Genomic DNA, 18,073 nt, shown 5'->3' with positions numbered 1-18,073 from the left:
GGGCCGTGGGGACCGCAGGCAGCCTTGCTCGTGGAGGCGGGTGCGCCCACCTTGAGCACGTGGTACCAGGCAGAGGCGCCCCCCGAGTCGATGTGGAAGTCGGTGTAGCTGTCCTTCACGCAGATCAGGCAGTACTTGGTCACCTTGGGCTTGGCCAGCAGCGCGTCGTCCGGCCAGCAGGTCTCCACCCAGGACAGCTTCTTGACGATGTCAGGCGGCTCCACGAAGCTGGACATCCTGGGGGAGACAGGAGGAGGGGCATTGGCGGCAGGAAGCTCCCCTGCACCTGCCGGGCCCCCAGGCGGGAAAGGTGGTGCACGTCCCTCAGCAGTTCTCCACCTGGGCTATGTGACACGGCCCCCATTTTACAGATGAGCAAACTAAGGTTTGCGGGGGCAGATCGTAGCTGGCCGCCGGGTGCAGCCACGGCAGGTGCCTAACATGGGGTCTGTCCATCCAAAGTTGGGGGAGGGGGAAGGCCAGAGAACGCCCCTCCCTGGGGACCCAGAAGGGGATGGCCCAGGTGGGCCCATGAGGGTGCTTCTGGATATCGCTTGGTGAGAAGCCACTGGTCTCCAGAGCAGACCACAGGGGACCTGGAGCCAGGAGCCACATCGGTCATTGTCAGACCAGCTAACTCGTCTTCAAACAGGCAAAGGTGGCCTTTTCAATTAAATGTCACTGGCCTGATTAAAATGCCAATATGGGGGCGTCTGGGTGGCTCAGTCAGTTGAGCGTCCGACTTCGGCTCAGGTCATGATCTCGCAGCTCGTGAGTTCGAGCCCCGCGTCGGGCTCTGTGCTGACAGCTCGGAGCCTGGAGCCTGCTTTGGATTCTGTCTCCCTCTCTCTCTGCCCCTAAACAATTCCCATTCTGTCTCCGTCTCTCTCAAAAATAAATAAACATTAAAAAAAATTAATAAAAAATGCCAGTATGGCATCAAAGTCGTCCGGGTCAGCAGCCTGACACATCCACGTGCTGGCCGCCTCAGGCAGGACAGAACCGCACAGCTCCACACGGAAGGCCCTGCCGGCCCAGACAAGAGTGTCACAAACCACAAGCTAGGCCCCACCACTCCGCCCTCCAGACCTCGGCAGCAGACCCTCTTGACATCTCCGGCTTGTCCCAAGCTGGTGTTCCTCTCTGTCCCCTGAGCCCTCCTCCCCACCGTCCATGCCCAAGGTGGCTCCCAGGCCCCCTGCTGCCACAGGAGAGAAGACCTCTGCACACCACACACGAGCGCTTCCCCCCATGGCCACAAACGCCCTCACTTCCTCGCTGGACGGCTCCTCGAGCACACAGCCAGCCTGCCCTCCTGCCACCGAGGCTCACTGCTCCTTGCAGCCTCCCAGAGTGGACAGGCTGGGTCCCATAGCCCCAGGCACCTGAGGCCACCTTGGGTGACAGCGCAGAGGTGACGACGTACGTCCACATAATTGACACGTCACTCACAGCAGGCGCCTCTGGGATCAGGGAACACATGAGTCACGGCAGGATCCCCACAGACCCTAACATAGCCACAGACAGACTGTGATCAGGCCTGGCCCCTGAAGCCCCAGCTGGCGTCTTCAGGGACAGACAGCACTGATGACGTGGAAGCCACCCTCTCCCCCTCGACAGCCCTGACACCAAGCCCACAAATGGCCTGGTGTGACGTGTTCATGACCCCTGTGATCCTTGGACCGGGCCTGAGGACACCGGAGGCACCACACATTTTCTGCCAGCAGAGGGCTGGCCCCGAGAGGCCCAAGGGGAAACCACACACCAAAGCACCAGCTCCCCAGCTCTGCCACGCTGGCAGCTCTCTCTGAAGCCCCCAGGTGGGCCAGCAGACCAAGCTCCTGAGTATGTTCTCATCAGAACCCAGCCTTGGGGACAATCCTGCTTGTGAAGCCGCAGGAGATAGCTTTCTCTCGATACGCTAATCTATCCTATTTCCCTTTACGCCTATGCTGTCGGGAAGCTCAAACAAACCCCAGCATCCAGTTACAATATCCTGTCTGGGCTCCTGGCACAGTTCTATATTCTCCTTCTCAGTGTGGTTTTCAGTAACTCTTTTTTCCTACCTGCCCTTCTGCACACAAGCTATCTGGCTATCACATGTGCTTTTCAGAAGTTGGCAAGGGTGGAAAGGGTCTGAAAGTAAAATCATGCTTAAACTAAACCAGCAACAACTCAGGTCTTGTGCCGAGCAAAGGGCCAGGGGGAGAACAGCGAGGATTTGACAGAGGAGCAGGAAAGGCAGGGCCAGGGCAGGCGCTGGCCAAGCCACAGCAGAGCAGTGGTCCTGGGAGAGCAGGGCCGTGGCACAAGGGGCAGTGCTGGTGGCTGACCAGCCCCTGACCACACAGAAGCTGGGGCTAGGCAGGTCCAGACGGCCATGGTGCAGGACCCTCCACCCTGAGAACAGCAGCAAGCAGGGCAGGCCTGGCTCCAGGAGCTCAGGCTGGGGCCGCAGGGAGAGCAGGTACAGAGTGCGACCCTGCTGTGCCCACAGTGTGCACTGGGGAGTGCACCTGTGAATGTGTGCAGGCACGTGTGGGAGCGTGTGGGGGTGTCAGTGTCTCAAGGAACGTCACGCATGAGCATGAGCACGTGTGTTCTGGAAGAACCTATGCCGCGGTGTGGCCTGTGGCTCTTTCTGGGGAACGGGGTGGGGGCAGGCCAGAGGAGTCCGCGTCTTGCTGCTTATGTTCCGTTTGGATTTGTCACAGTGCGTCACTTCCGGTCTTGAGAAGAGAAACAGACCAGCACCGCGTGCCGCTTTCGCACGTGTGTGCGGGCTCCCCGAGCAGCCGCAGTCCCGGCCGGGGGGCCCTCACCTGGTGTCGGAGAACTCCAGGCTGGTGAGGTTGAGGACCCGCTTGCGGTTGGTGCTGTAGTAATAGTCCACAAACTCCTTCAGCTTCATCTTGCAGTCCTTCTGCTTGGCGACATCCGTCACGTCCACGCTCCGCTCTGGGCCTGCGGGCAGGGCAGGGGGTGAGGCCGTGAGGGGCCAGGGCGTGCAGCCCGCCCCCGCCGCACCGGGCTGCCCTGTGGGCTCCCTGCTGAGAGGCAGGGGTGCAGGGAGGCGGCTGAGACACAAGCCTCCGCGGGAGGGGGCCCGGCAGACGGGAACCCCACATAAACGACATGGGACACACATTTTAAAAATCAAAAAATCAAAAACTCCTACACTTCTAGGGCTCCAACTTATTATCCTGAAAACTGGTAAGTTAAAGGAAAAACATTTTCCCCACGTTTTCTGTAGTTGACGAGGAAAAGTTCAGGGTGAAAATCACCGATGACAGTTCCTTAAGGAACTGGCGAGGGTGAGCTCCTCACACTGACTCCTAATTAGTAGTGGGAGAAAGGCGCACAGGACTAACGGCCTCGTCCCTCCCAGCAGTCCCCAGGGGCTGCTCAGACCCGGGCTGCGGGCTGACGGGCCCTTCTGTGCGGGTGGCCAGGCACCACAGGCTGACGGGCGGGAGCGCCCCAGCCCCGAAGCGGCTGCCGTCCCCCTGAATGTGAATCTGAGTGTCTGTCCAGGTGGTGCAGGAACCACTGGGGACAGAGGAGCGAGTTACATGACACCACGGGTACACCGTTGGCCAGATCCCCCACATGGGACGTTCTCTAGGACCAGCAACCCCAACCCTCCCACAGCCTCGGGAATGGGGAGATGCTGAGAGGCATAAAAACCACATGCAGTGTGTAGGTCTGGTCTGGGCTCTGATTCAAACAGCGAACTGGAAGGGGCGTCTGGGGCGCCTGGGGTGACTGAGGCGGGGCTCTGATGCTACTGAGCAGCCCGCGGCTGCAACGACGTCAAATCATCTGTCAGAGCCCCTGCCGGGGTTTCCGTGGGAGAAGTGATGTACGTGCCACAGCTTTGCTTTAAATTTGGGGGTGCAGACACAGAAAGCCGGCCAAGATCTTGTGGTTTTGTGGCCAGTACTGGGCACAGGGGAGTTTACTTCCCTTGGGGTGTGTGTGTGTGTGTGTGTGTGTGTGTGTGTGTGTGTGTGTGAAAACGTCCATAATAAAACAAGTAAGGAGAAGGGAGAGCATTTACAACACAAGCCTCTAAGACATGCCTCCCTGTCGGCTAAGCTGCTTCCAGCTCCCGCAGACAGAGCTATGGTCGAGCGGGCAGTGCCTGGGGCCGGCCCTCTGTGCTCTCTGTGGCCAGCTGAGCCAGGGCCTGGGTGCCAGCTGTGGCAAGATGACACTAGCTACCGGTGACGTCCGGCACCTGGCAGGCGTGAACTAGATCTTAGCTGTTATTCTAGGGGCTGCGGCCGGGCACAGATGGCCCCGATGGGGCTCCCTTCTCTCTGCCTGCCACAGGGGGCCTGGGCACCAGCCTTCTTGGGCTCTGTTCTCCTCTTGCATGGGCCACACCCCCAAGCCCCAGCCACCTTGGGGCCTCAGAGTCTGGGTCGTGTGGCCCCACCTCACAGACGATGCCCAAGCATACAGTTTCTTCCCTCCACCCGGAGGTGTCCCGACTGAGGGTGCCCACAGTGCTGGTTGCTGCCAAGGGGACGGGAGACAGGCTGGACAGGGCAGCACCAGCGGGAGCCGGAGGGATCCAGAGAGGAAGGGTCCTGGGGCAGACCAAGGGTGCCCCAGGCTGGCCCAGGAGAGGCTGAGGGGGGCACAGCACAAACCTCAAAGGCAGGGGCCCTCCATTACCGCCATTAGCACCCAACAGAATGGATTTTGCAGCTGGCAGAATGAAAGGGTCCCAAGACAGGCCCCTTTGCAGTCAGAATAACTGACTGGGGGGACGGCCAGGGTCACGTGTCATTTTAGTGGGACATGGGGTCTAATTCTAAGAAGAGTGCCCTGAACGTACACGGAGACCCCGAATCACAGCGCTCACACAGCATGGGGACCAGCCAGGGCCTAAGGCGAGCAGGCTCCAGGGTGGCCACTCACCCACGTAGTTCTCGACGTCACTGACATAGAAGGTGGGGGCTGGGACTGCCAGGCCCAGCCCGTCTTTCTTGGGTACGAGGATGGGCTCAGTGAAGCCGTGCTCCTCCATGTAGCCCAGCGTGAGCTGGCTGCCGGGCACACGGACCACCACGTCTTCCGCGCTGCGGGAAAAGCGGGGGTCGGAGGTCACGCCGGCCAGGGTCCCGGCCCCGCAGCACCGGGACAGGCCTGGATAGGGCCTCAGAGCCGGAGACATGCAACCTGGGCTCCCACGCCCTGGGAGGAGGGCTCGTCTCCAGCACCACGCCCAGGGGTCATGGGGGAGCGACGTGGCTTGGACCCACATCCATCACAGACGTTGGACCTCAAGGTCCAGGAGGCCCAGGAAGGGGAAACACAGAGACCAACCCTCCTACCACAGCAGAGAAAGGCAGAGCGTGGGCAGGATCCCTCCCCTGCCCCTTGCCCTACCTGCCCACCCTCCATAACATTCCTCCCATGTGCACAGAGATTAGATCCTGCACGGCGCTGGGGCTGGGCCTGAGGACACAGCAGATAGAGACAAACCCCTTCCAGGGAGAATCCACTCCCTGCACAAGCCAAGCACAGGGTCTAAGGGCAACCTGGGGTGCTGCGGTCAGTGGCTCCCCTGCCCAGCTTGCCCAGCTGCGTGTTGGGCACTGCCCGGGGCACCAGGGACCTTTGAGGCCCAGCTGGAGAGCCTCCATGGTGACGCTGGAGATGGGCTTCCATCAGACAAGCATGCAAGGTCGTAAGCCCACCGCTGAGAGCAGAGCTCAGGGGGAAGACAGCAGGGGTCAGCGTCAGAGCAGCCTGTCCAGGCCTGGAGGGGCAGGATTGAGAGGCACATGTCCCGGGCAGAAGGGGGGTGCCGGCCAAGCCCTGGAGTGGGGAGAATGTGGCCAGGGGTGGGGAGGGAGAAGGAGCCCAGCAGCCGGGGGTAGGGGGTGAGCGGGCCGAGTGCGCAGCAGCTCAGGTGGCCTGTCTGACCGACAGCGGGCCTCTGCCTCGCGCCGAGAGCACTGGGGAGCCACTGGACAGCTTGAGCAGGGCAACAACAGCTGGAGGTCAATCCGATGGCTGTGTGGACGGACGGAGAGCTGCCGCGGGAGCAGGCTGGACATCGCGACCAGGGAGGAGGCTCAGCTCACGGACCAGGAGGCAGTGGTGGGCGAAAGGGTGGAGGAACAGGGGAGGTGACGGCAGACAGCTGAGGGACTAAGGGCTGGAGGAGAGCAGGCGTGTGCGGGGGACAGATCCGCAGCTGACTTGGGACAGACTTGGACTGAGGACGGGTCAGGAGCTCACAGGCTGCAGAGGGAGGCCGAAGCCGCCGGCCAAGAGACAGCCTGGGCAGGGCGGGGGATCAGGGGGAGGTGTAAACTCCGAGGGCCAGGGGCGAGAGCAGAGTCCCCACAACTCCCAGGGAGAGCGGTCAGCAGGAGAGGAGGACAGGCAGGTGGAGGACAGCCAGGGGAGCACGGGGTTGTGGCTCCAAGGAAGACAGTGCTCGAGAGGAAGGAGCTGCAAGGCCATGTCCCACCAAGAGGGAGCGCGTGGGGCAGTTAGGGTGAGGACGGAGGAGGGACCTTCGGGTGGGACCAGTGCTGACAGAGCATTAGGTTCAGGCCAGGAGTGGGTGGCGGGTGTGTGAGCGGCAGCACTGGGACAGTGCAGGGTCATCTGTGGAAGCCCCGGGGTAGCCAGAGGGAGACGGTGTCCGGACAAACCAGGATCCCATGCCCTCATGTCACACAGCCCCACGTACCAGGTCTGGGACTGCCAAACCCATGAGGACCCAGCAAAGACAAACACACACTGGTTCTACGGGGACACCTCTGGGCCCAGGGCAGACAGGCCGCCTCACAGAATGACGGAAGACATATCCACCAGAGCACGGGTCCGGGGACTGAGCACAATGGACGGCTGGGAAACATACTAACCACATTCACAGGGATAATGGGAGGACGCAGCAGAGGGCAGGGAGGGAGGACAACAGAGCAAGCAACATTGACAATGACCTAGCAGAAATTCTACACGTGAAAAACGTCACTTTTGAAAAAATTTAAAAACTCAACAGACGCATTCAATAGTAGCTGCACGCCCCCCCCCCAAATGGTCAATTTGATGGAATACTTGAAAAATAATACAGAGAAAGGGGGTGAAATGCTACTTAAAAAGAAAACAGGCCATTTTTCAGAACTGAGATAAGATACAATTCCTCAAATTAAAAGATCTTACTGAGTCCTGAGTAGAACTGATAAAAACAAAGCACATCCAGACGCACTGTAGCATATCTGTGGAACATCAGAGACAACGAGGCAATCTGAAAAGTCTTCAGATAAAAAAAACAGATTTGCCAAAACCAAACAGTAAACAGATGAACAAACACCAGCCACTAGGCTGACAACAGACATCTCGTGAACAACAAGAGATGCCAAATGACAACAGAATAACAGTATCTTCAAAGAATTCAAGGAAAATAAATTTACTCTAAAATTTTAGGCCCATTTTAGAAAATTAGAATCATTTAAGAACACAGATGAAATGAAAACATTTTCAAAAATAGAATAATTCTATAGGCCTTTACTAAACCACTAAAGGATATAATTCAATAAGAGAGAAATCAAATCTAGAAGAAAGAAATGAGACTCAAGAAATAAGAGAAAATTGAGCTATGGATTTCACACAATCCCTGTCAGAACACCTGTTGACGTCTTTGCAGAAATGGACAAGCTGAACTTGGAAAGCTGACGGGAGGTGCAAAGCTCCCAGACGACCAAAACAGTCTTTACAAAGAACAAAGTTGAGGACACTGACCAACTTCAAAATTCACTGCAAAGCTACAGTAATCAAGACCGTGTGGTGCCGGCATGAGAAGAGAGAAGAGACATATGGATCGGTGCGGCAGAACCGAGTGTCCAGAAATAAACCCAAACATCTGTGGCCAACTGCTTTTTCATCAGGAACGCCAGGACAACTCAATGGAGAATAAAACAGTCATTTCAATAAATGGTGCATGAGAGAACTGGACGTCCACATGCAAAAGAATTCAGCGGGATCCTATCTCACGTCATAGACAAAAACTAACTCAAACTGAGTTGAAGACCTATACATAAAGGCTGGAACTGTAAAACTTTCAGAAGAAAACACACACACAGACATAAATCTTCACAACCTTTAACCTGGCAATGGTTTCCTAGAAGCCAAAACCACGAGCAGCAAGAACAAGAAGAATGAATTCGATGCCATCAAAATTATAAACATTTGCGTTTCAAAGGACACCATGAAGAAAGTGGAAAGGCAACCACGGGACAGGAGAAAGTATCTGATTAGTGGCAAGTACCTAGAATACGTAGGCAATAAAAGGACAACCCAACTAATGAGTGGAACTGGACTAATGGCTTCAACTCCAACACGTAAAAGAGCTTGGAAATGGTCATTCCTGTCCTCACAACAAGAAAAAAGCTGAACAGACTGAATACCAAGGAATTTTCTTAGATTCACTGAACATTAGGGTTACAGGGCAAACAGTCACCCCCAGAATCTGGGAAGACAGGCAAACACAGAGAATCACCACTGAGAGGACCTTACCTGAGGCAGAAGCGGCTGGAGGCGGTAACTGAGAGGATAATTAAAGTGATTTCTGACGAAGTGCAGAGGCTGGGTGTGAACTAGCTTCAGAGTTAAGAACTCATGGGGCCCAGCCTCAGAGGAGACCCACCTTCATGGGTTCTACCCACAGGTTCTCCTGGTAAAGATCTGTCCTATTTCAGACATGGTTGGGGGAGAGCAATTATGTGTAAATATACTCCGAGTGTTCTCCATAACAAAAGTCTACCTTCCAGGAGCACTTACTTAACCAGACCATCCTCCTCTGATGGGGGAAGGGCAAGTGCCCACCCACACCCCTGACGCCACTAGCTTCCTGTCTTAGGAAAGAAGAGCAAAAGCGAAGGCCAAGAAATGCTTCCAAAGGTAACAGCCCAGAGCCTCGGGCCCACTGAAACACTGAGGTGTGTTATTCAATTACAGGACACTTCCCCTCCCCCAATCCTACTACCATACAACAGTATAATGGTAGTTGAGTATAGCCGAGACAGCTGCAGGACAGATTCTATTTAAGAAGGAGTTGTTAGGGACACCCAGCAAGAACAGGAGAGGAGGAAAACACAAGGAAACTAGGAGAAAGTCATGTGTCTGGCACCTACAGCTACAGCAACACAACCCAGCCCCTGGTCTGGTCAACACAAAACCTCACTCTAAATGCATAATCACCTCAGTTCCTTTGACTCAATACATCATGTCCAGCTTTCACCAAAAAATCACAAGATGCGCTAAACGGCAAAAGACCATAGTCTTAAGACACAAAGCAAATCACCTCACCCCTGTCAGAACAGCTGAAATCAAAAAGACAAGAAACAACAGGTGTCACCGAGGATGTGGAGAAAAAGGAACCTTCTTGCACTGCTGGTGGGAATGCAAACTGTGCAACCTCTCTGGAGAACAGCGTGGAGGGTCCTTAAAAAATTAAAAATAGAATTACGTGGTGGCCCGGTAATTCCACTACTGGGTATTTACCTAAAGAAAATGAAAACACTAATTCAAAAAGACACGTCCTCAAGTTTATAGCAGCGCTATCAGAAGCAGCCAAGATACAGAAAGCCCAAATGTCCATTGACTGATAAATGGACAAAGAAGATGTGGTGTGTATATGCACACACATATACACACACACATACACACACGATGGAATATTACTCAGACATAAAACAAATGCAATCTTGCCATTTGCAACAACATGGATGGAGTTAGAGAGTATAATGGTAAGTATAATAAAAATAAGTCAGGCAGAGAAAGACAAACACCATATGATTTCACTCATATGTGGAATTTAAGAAACAAAAGAAATGAACAAAGAATGGGGAGTCTGGGTGGCTCAGTCAGTTAAGTGTCCGACTTCGGCTCAGGTCATGATCTCACAGTTCATGTGTTCGAGCCCCATGTCAGGCTCTGTGCTGACAGGTCAGAGCCTGGAGCCTGCTTCATGGATTCTCTGTCTTCCTCTCTGCCCCTCCCCCACTTGTGTTCTCTCTCTCTCTCTCTCTCTCTCTCTCTCTCTCTCTCCCAAAATAAATAAAACATTAAAATAATTAAAAAAAAAAACAAGAAGAAGAAAGAGACAAACAAAAAAGGCAGACTCTTAAATATAGAAGACAAACTGGCGGTTACCAGAGGGAAGTCTGTCTGTGGGGGGACGGGTGAAACAGGTGAAGGGGGTTGAGGGTACGTTTATCATGATGAGCACTGAGTGATACTCATGTGCAGAAGATGATACTTCTGCTCATGTACAGAAGTATTGAGTCATTATATCGTACACCTGAAACTAATATAACAATGTATGTTAATTATACCTCAATTAAAAAATAAAGTTTTAAAAATATCAGGACATAGCTCAGCTACAGCACAGAATTTGGAAATATAAGATAGGAATTTTTTTTAAATTATGATTAATATGTTAGGAGTGCTAATGGAAAAAGTGGAAAACATGCAAGAACAGAAGAAAATGTAAGCAGAGAAGCGAACACTCTAAGATTCAAAAGGAAATGATAGAAATAATTAAAAATGGTAACAGAAATGAAGAATGCCTTTGATGGGCTCATTGGTAGACTGGATGTGGCTAAGAAAAGACTCAGTAAGCTTGAAGTTAATAACATCTGCTCAGCCTGAAGCATAAAGAGAAAAAAGAATGAAAAAAGCAGGGAACAGAATATCCAAGAATATACAGAACAATTACAGAAAGAGCAACGTGTGCATGACGAGAACACCAAAAATAAAAGGGAGAGAAAGGAGCACTGTTTGAAGCAGGAGAAATGTTGGAAGTAATAATGGCTGAGAATTTTCTAAAATTAATGGCAGATGTGAAACCACAGATCCAGAAAACTGAGACCACACCAAGTAGGATTAAATACTTGAAAACTAGACCTAGACATGTCGTAATCAAACTGCAAAACAGGGGAGGCAATATCCTGACAGAGGCCACATGAGAAAGATCTACCTCTGGCATGACAGCGTGAAGAGCCCTGAGGACCCAAAACCCAATGAAACTGGTGAAAATTACTGTGAAAAACAACTATTCAAAACCTCTGGAAATGGTTCTAAGAGCAAATAGCAAATGGAGAAACATCTAGTCTAGAAAATCTATGAAAACCTGGCAGGAAAGGCATGTGCCTGTGATATATGGGCCGAGACCATTCTTCCCTCTACCCCACTGGATCGGCCAGGAGACCTCCCTCAGGAAGGCCGCGGCCAAGGACACAGGAAAGCTGAGTGGGAGCTCTCCCCAGCTTCCAAGCAGAGGGCTTTGTCCAGGAGGAACAGGACGGCAGCCTTTCTCATCCTGCACCAGCCGTCTGTTCCTGATTCTCAGTCTCACGCAAGGGCAGACAAGACATGGGGGGGAGCTCCCTTCTTCCCCTTGGCCCACACTTGTGGAACTGAGGCTGTACCCCAAGCGTAGCACCCTGAAAATGATGGGGCCCTGATCATCTTTGTCTGGTCTCTTCTACTTAACATTCTACTAGAAGTCCTAGCCAGAGCAATCAAGCAAGAAAAAAAAGGTAACACAAATTGGAAGGGAAGAAAGGAAACTATTCACAGATGACATGATCTCGTATATAGAAAGGTGTAAGGAATCTACTAAAAAGCTATCAGAACTAATAAACCAGCTCAGCAAGGTTGCAGGATACAAGATGAATATACTTGAACTCTATTTCAGTACCGTAGCAATGAACCCTCTGGAAATAAAATTAAGAAAACAATTTCATTTAAAAGAGCATCAAAAAGAATAAATTACTTAGGAATAAACTTAACAAAGGAAGTACAAAACTCTCAAAACTACAAAACACTATTGAAGGAAATATAAAAGATCTTAATAAATGGAAGAATACCCATGTTCATAGGTCAGAAGACTTTGCATTTTTCAGATGCCAATACTTTGATTCTACTGATGTACAGATTCAACACAATCCATATCAGCTGACTTCTCTGTAGGCCTGACAAGCTGATTCTAAAATTCATATGGAATTCCAGCAGACCAAGAATGGCCAGAAGGATTTTTAAAAAGAAAAACAAAGCTGGAAGGGCACCTGGGTGGCTCAGTCAGTTAAGCGTCCTCCTTCAAATGAGGTCATGATCCCACGGTTCGTGAGTTCGAGCCCCATGTCAGGCTCTGTGCTAACAGCTCAGAGCCTGGCGCCTGCCTGGGATTCTGTGACTCCCTCTCTCTCTGCTCCTCCCCTGGCTCGTGCTCTGTCTCTCTGCTCTCTCAAAAATAATAAACATTAAAAAATATTCAATAGAAAGAAAGAAAGAAAGAAAGAAAGAAAGAAAGAAAAGAAAAGCAAAGCTGGAGGACTCATACTTCTTCATTTCAAAACGTACTGCAAAGCACAGTAGTCCAGGCAATGTGAGACCAGCCTAAGGATAAACAGATTAGTGGAACAGAACTGAGTGTCCAGAAGTAAATGCATATACTTACAGCTAAGAGCCAAGACCATTTAATAGAAAAAGAGAGGTCTTTTTACAAATAGTGCAGGGACAAATGGAGAGATGCGTGCAAAAAAAAAAAAAAAAAAAAAGTTAGATCCTTATCTCACCCTATATGAAGAAATTAACTGAAAATGTATCAAAAACAAAACCGTAAGACCTAAAACCTACAAAACTCTTAAAAGTTTTGTAGAAGGTAATTTTCATGACCTGGGGTTTGGATCTGGCAAATGATCCTCAGCTATGACAACGAAAGCACAAGTAACAAAATAAAAAACGGATAAACTGGACTCCGTCAAAATTACAAATGTTGGTGCTTCAAAGGACATGATCAAGAAAGTGAAATGTCTACAAAACAGGATAAAGTATTCACGAATCATTTATCTGTTAAGAGACTTGTATCTAAAATATATAAAAAACTCTCTTAATAATTAAAAGACACAAAAATTAAAAATAGGCAAAGGGTCCGAACTGACATTTCTCCAAGGAAGACATACAAACGACTACCACGCACATGAAAAGATGCTCAACATGAGTTTTCACGAGGGAAATGCAGGTCAGACCAGAGAGAGAGAAAGGCTCACACCGTAAGGATGGTTCGAATCAAAATGCCAGAGAATTGCAAGGGCCGGCAAGGGTGATCAGAAACTGGGACCCTCACGCTCCGCTGGTGGGAACGACAGTGGCGTAACCACTGTGGAGACCAGTCCAGCAGTTTCTCAGACAACTGAACATGGACCACTACTCCTGAAAACATGGAAACACATGTCCCCCAGAATCCTGTATAAGAACGTTTATAGCAGAACTATCTGCAGTAGCCAAACATCAGAACCCCAGCGTGTCAGCTGACGAATGGATAAACAACGTGTGGTCTGTCCACACAACAGAATGTTAAACAGACACCGGTGGGGGGGGGGGGGGGATGCAAACATTCTAAACCGGCTGCTGGTGGCGCACACGTCTGTGAACGCACCGAAGACCACTGAGTTGTACCCTTGAAATGGGCGAACTGTAAGGTCTGTGAGTTGTATCTCAGTAAAAGTCGCGGGAAGGAAAGAAGCCAGAGGAGGGAGGTAACTTGTCTGTGGAGGCTCACGGGTAAGAGTCATACTGGGTCCCTCACGAGACACTATGCACGCAAGAAGACAGTGGGGCAAAATATTTGAAGTGCTAAAAGGAAAAGGACCCACCGCGTAGGATTCTGGGTCCAGTGAGTTACTCTTTAAAAGTAGAGAAGAAACCTTGTCAGACAAACAAAAGTCTTCCGGCTGTGAGGGGCCGAGGGGGCGCAGAGCAGCTTGAAGAGCACATGTCCACGAGTCAGGGTCCCCGCAGCCCTGCCCCTGCCCTCTGCCCTCGACCCGCACGCAGCACATGGGTGCGGGCAGGCGGTCTCTGAGAAGGGGACCTGTGGACAGCCTGTCAGGCCCAGGGGCAGAGGGCCACGTCTGGAGGGTGGTCTTGGGCAGGACCCCAGCCCCCACTCCTCGCCCGCCAGAACCTGAGTTCAGCAGCCTCCCCCTCAGGAAGGTTCCGTGGAAAGGGCCACACCAGGTGGTGGGGGGATACATGAGCCCAGAGGAAGAGGGTCCCCAACACCTGACCTGCAGGTGCTGAGAAGGAAGAGGTCAGCCCCAGAGCTGGGAGCGCCTAGGGCTTAGGGGGGCTGTGCCGCTCCCCTGGAGGGAAGGCTGTGCCCCTGAGCCCCCCAGGACGAGGCCGCCACCGCCCACCTGGGGAAGGTCCGACTCCGCAGCTCCTTGATGAAGAGCTGGCTGCCGTTCTGGACGGGCTTCACGTCGGGCGTCTGCCCTGGGCCGTGTTTGTGCCAGGCCCGCTTCTTCTTCACTGTGGGGAGACAGGGGCAGATGGCACCCAGCGTGGGCCCTCCCCTCCCCGCACCACAGGGGCCCGGCCCAGAGGGCAGCTGAGGAGCTGTGAACACTGAGACTCCAGCCTCCGCAGAGGCAGCGCCCCCAATGTCCCCGGGGGGTCACCCACCCACCCACCCACCCCCGGCCCCTGTGACCTCCCACCCTCCTTGGGTCACGGCCCCACCCCTGCCCTGCCCCTCCCACCCCTCTGGCTCAGCCGACCCCAAAGCTGGGGGAGCCGGGACCCTTCCCATTAGCACCCAGTCCGCTGAGAGCGCGTCAGAGGCACCTACCGGGAGGTCCCACCAAGGGGACGCCTCCCCTCAAGCTTGTCACCTCCCTGCTGCAACGTTTGCTGCCCTAAGCCCACCACCGGGGCAGGAGCGGGCTGGCACCGCCCTCTGTAGCTCCCGCCCTTCCCACACCCCTCCTGTGCCACCTTGTACTCCTGTGTGTCCCCCTCTGACACCGCCACCCTGACCGCTGACTCCAACTCTCCTTTCCTCGTGTGTGCTCCCAGGGCACCGGGCACCCCACCCTGGACTCTTTACACGCAAGTGTGTGCACACACCCCTAGTGGACTGTGACACATTCGCACACATGTGCACATGCACACACATGTACCTATACACGTACAAGCACACACCCGTGTGCATGCCCACGCAGCAGACACAGAACATTCGTGTGCACACACATGTATACACACATTCACACACCTATTGGACTGACACATTTGCACACACATACATGTGCACAGGTATGCACACACAATCACCCATGTGCACACCCATGAGGTGCACACAGAACACACATGTGCACACATACTTACTGGACTGTGGCACATTTGTACACGCATGCATATGCACACATACGTGCCTTTGGACCCACAAGCACACACCCATGTGCACACCCATGTAGTGCACACAGTACATGCACGTGCACACACATATACACACACACCTACTGGACTCTGGTGCACTTGCACACATGTGCATGTGCACACATGTGTGTGTACGCACAAGGACATACCCGTGTGCACGCCCATGCAGTGCACACAGAACATGCACGTGCACACACACACATACACACACACTCACACACTCCTACTGGACTGCAAGCCCCTGGAGGGGAGGGAAGCAATTTCCTTGTGGCCCCAGCCTCTGCCCAGGGCAGCCCCTGGTGACTCGGTGAGTGAGGACAGCACTGGCACAGAGACCTGTCCCTGGCAGCTGCTGGGTGGGCTGTGAAACAAGCTGGCCCCATGACAGACATGAGACTAGATCTGAGGGACTGCCAGAGGACCCTCAGGATGCCCATCCCTCACAGACAAGGACAGGGAGGGGGCTGCCACCAATGACCCTTGAGCCTGCCTCCAACAATGGTGTGATATTTCCATCACCCTTGTTTGCCATGGCCAGGGTGTGAGTGGATGTTATGGAAACCCAGCAAGATCCTGTAGAGGGGGGACTCGAACTGGGGGTTCTGGTGGTGGCCCGAGGCACAGATGAGAGACGGAAGGGCTCCATCACTTGTCCAAATCTTTCTTGCCCCACCAGCCTGTAACTGTGTGACCTTGGGCAAGTTACTGGGCATCTCTGTGCTGCATCTTTAATAGCGAGGTCCGGGACCCTCATGAGCTACAGGAGGGGAAGGGTGTACAGTGCCCCGTCCACCCCAGGAGCTCTGTGGGGCCCACTGCGCGCACGGCCCCTCCTCTTGGCAAGGCTGCTTGGGCTGAAACCATTTGTTCACAGGGCTCAGTCCCACTCTGGACCCTTGGGCTCTCCCCACACACCCACGGTGCCTGGCACAGCCCAGCACTAGTGGGTATGCAGGATGTCTGTGAATGGCTGGTCTCCTGGGCACTGCACTGGCACCTCAGTGCCCACCCTCCTCCCTCTGGTTACCCTGGCTCAGGCCTTTTCTTCTCAGCGGTTTGCCAAGTGCTTGCTGAGCAGCCCAGCTCCGCACGGGGGTCACCAAAGCCACAGCTGGCCTGAGAGCCATCCCTGCTTCCTGAAGAGCCAGCAGGCTCAGAGGGAGAGGGTGCTCACAGCCAAGGCAGGGCCTCGGGGCGGGGACACAACTCTGACAATGGCCCAGGTCACCCTGACTCTGAAACCAACCTCCATATCATCATCCTTTCTTCTGAGCCCACAACTGCATCAGGACGTGACCCTGGGCCGCCTCTCATGCCCCAGGCTTTAGACTTTACCAGGTGCCCCCCACCGAAGGGCGTGGAGAGCGAGGGCAGCCGTGCATGGCCACAGAGGAGCGTTGTGGGCCTCGGCGATGGGGCTGCCTCTGATGGGAGGCGAGCCTGGCTCCCGGCCACTTACCAGGGGGTCCCACGCATCCAGGGATCAAGGCGGGGGTGGAAGGGGCAGCCCAGCCCGCACACTGGCCACCATGGGTGACACCGCAGGTGCGAGAGACCAGCGGGGAGACAGATATCCCAGTGCTGTCTGGGGGGCAGCTGAGGTCGGGAGAAGGGAGGCATTGCGGAGGGGACCCCATGGCGGCCCTTCGAGGTCCCCCCCAAGCTGGCACATGCATCTGCCCCACTCCCCACATCCCAAGGTCTCCCCAGCAGGTGTGCGGAGGCAAGAGGACACAGATGCCTGGCACCAGGGCCCTGGCCCCAGGGGCCGTGTGGGGAAACCAAGCCTTGGAGGGCAGGTGCAGCCGGGTGATGGGGGTACAGATGTAAAGGGCAGTGGGGGAAGCAGCGGCGCCCCCACACTCCTGCCAGGACCCAGGCCTGGGAAGCAGGGGCTGACCGGGCTGGTGGCCTTCCTGGGCCCTAACTCCGGACTGGGCATCGAGGAGCACCTGGAGGAGAGACTGGCCCACGTGACGCTGTGGCCGGAGCGTGTGGCCAGGATAACAGCCAGACGCGGAACCTCAAGGGAGGCAGGGTGAGCTCTGGGCACTCCTCGCGCAGCCCTGGCCGGCGGGCTCCTTCCCTCCCTGGGGCCCAAAGGCCAGGGTCCTCTTGTCGTGGCACCCCACCCCCTCTGACAAGGCACCCTGGGACATCTGCCCAGCGGGAGGCTGGAGCGTGGGGGTGCCAGGTGCCCACCCCCCAGGGCAGCACAGCCTATGGGCACGGGGAGGAGGGGTGTAAGCATCAGGGGAGCAGCCAGAGCTGGACACGCAGTGCAGGGTCAGAGCTGCTGTAAGGGCCGAGCCCCCCACTCCTGGGAGCCCTCCTGACTCCTTGCCAGGCCCCAAATCTGTGTGAATTGGGTAAACCTGTGAGCCCCCCCACTCATCTCAGTGCCCATCCCAAGCCCACCCAGGGCGCCCCTGGCGCAGCCCACAGGCTTGGGGGGCCTCCTGGGGACAGCGGGACAGCGGGAGCCCTCACCATGGAGGGTCTGACTGGAGCAGATGCAGCAAACTGGCCAGCGTGTCACGGACAGTGACGAGCTCCGGTCTGGGCACAGACACACCTCAAGCGCAGACTGATGGGTGACCGGTGTGCACACTGGTGGGAAGTCCTAGCCTCTGCACCTCTCTCCCTCGTGGACACGTGGCCTCCAGTAGCAACAAGGCTTGTAAAACACACGTGCACAGGCACGCCCATGCACACACGTGCAAACACACGTGCATACTCTTGTGCACACACGACACTCATGCACACGTGTGCCCGCGTTCATGCACACACCCACACACGTGGACGCACATGTGAACATTTC

The 18,073-nt window shown here is 54.4% G+C and overlaps 1 protein-coding gene across 1 annotated transcript in view; it reads right to left on the bottom strand.

Annotated features, from left to right (window-relative positions):
• PHF2 (PHD finger protein 2) overlaps positions 1-18,073 on the bottom strand; it is a 75,148-nt gene that overhangs the window by 19,185 nt on the left and 37,890 nt on the right. Inside the window, exons 3-6 of the mRNA XM_042964442.1 lie at positions 14,232-14,346; positions 4,930-5,090; positions 2,823-2,964; positions 51-237 (exon numbers count right to left, since the gene is read on the bottom strand). Coding sequence (XP_042820376.1) covers positions 51-237; positions 2,823-2,964; positions 4,930-5,090; positions 14,232-14,346 — 605 coding nt within the window. The remainder of the gene's footprint in view (positions 1-50; positions 238-2,822; positions 2,965-4,929; positions 5,091-14,231; positions 14,347-18,073) is intronic.

This window comes from Panthera tigris, chromosome D4, assembly GCF_018350195.1.
Source record: "Panthera tigris isolate Pti1 chromosome D4, P.tigris_Pti1_mat1.1, whole genome shotgun sequence".
NCBI classification, from domain to species: domain Eukaryota; kingdom Metazoa; phylum Chordata; class Mammalia; order Carnivora; family Felidae; genus Panthera; species Panthera tigris.
The sequence above is the reverse complement of the archived record's forward strand: the minus strand, read 5'-3'. Positions and strand labels throughout refer to the sequence as shown.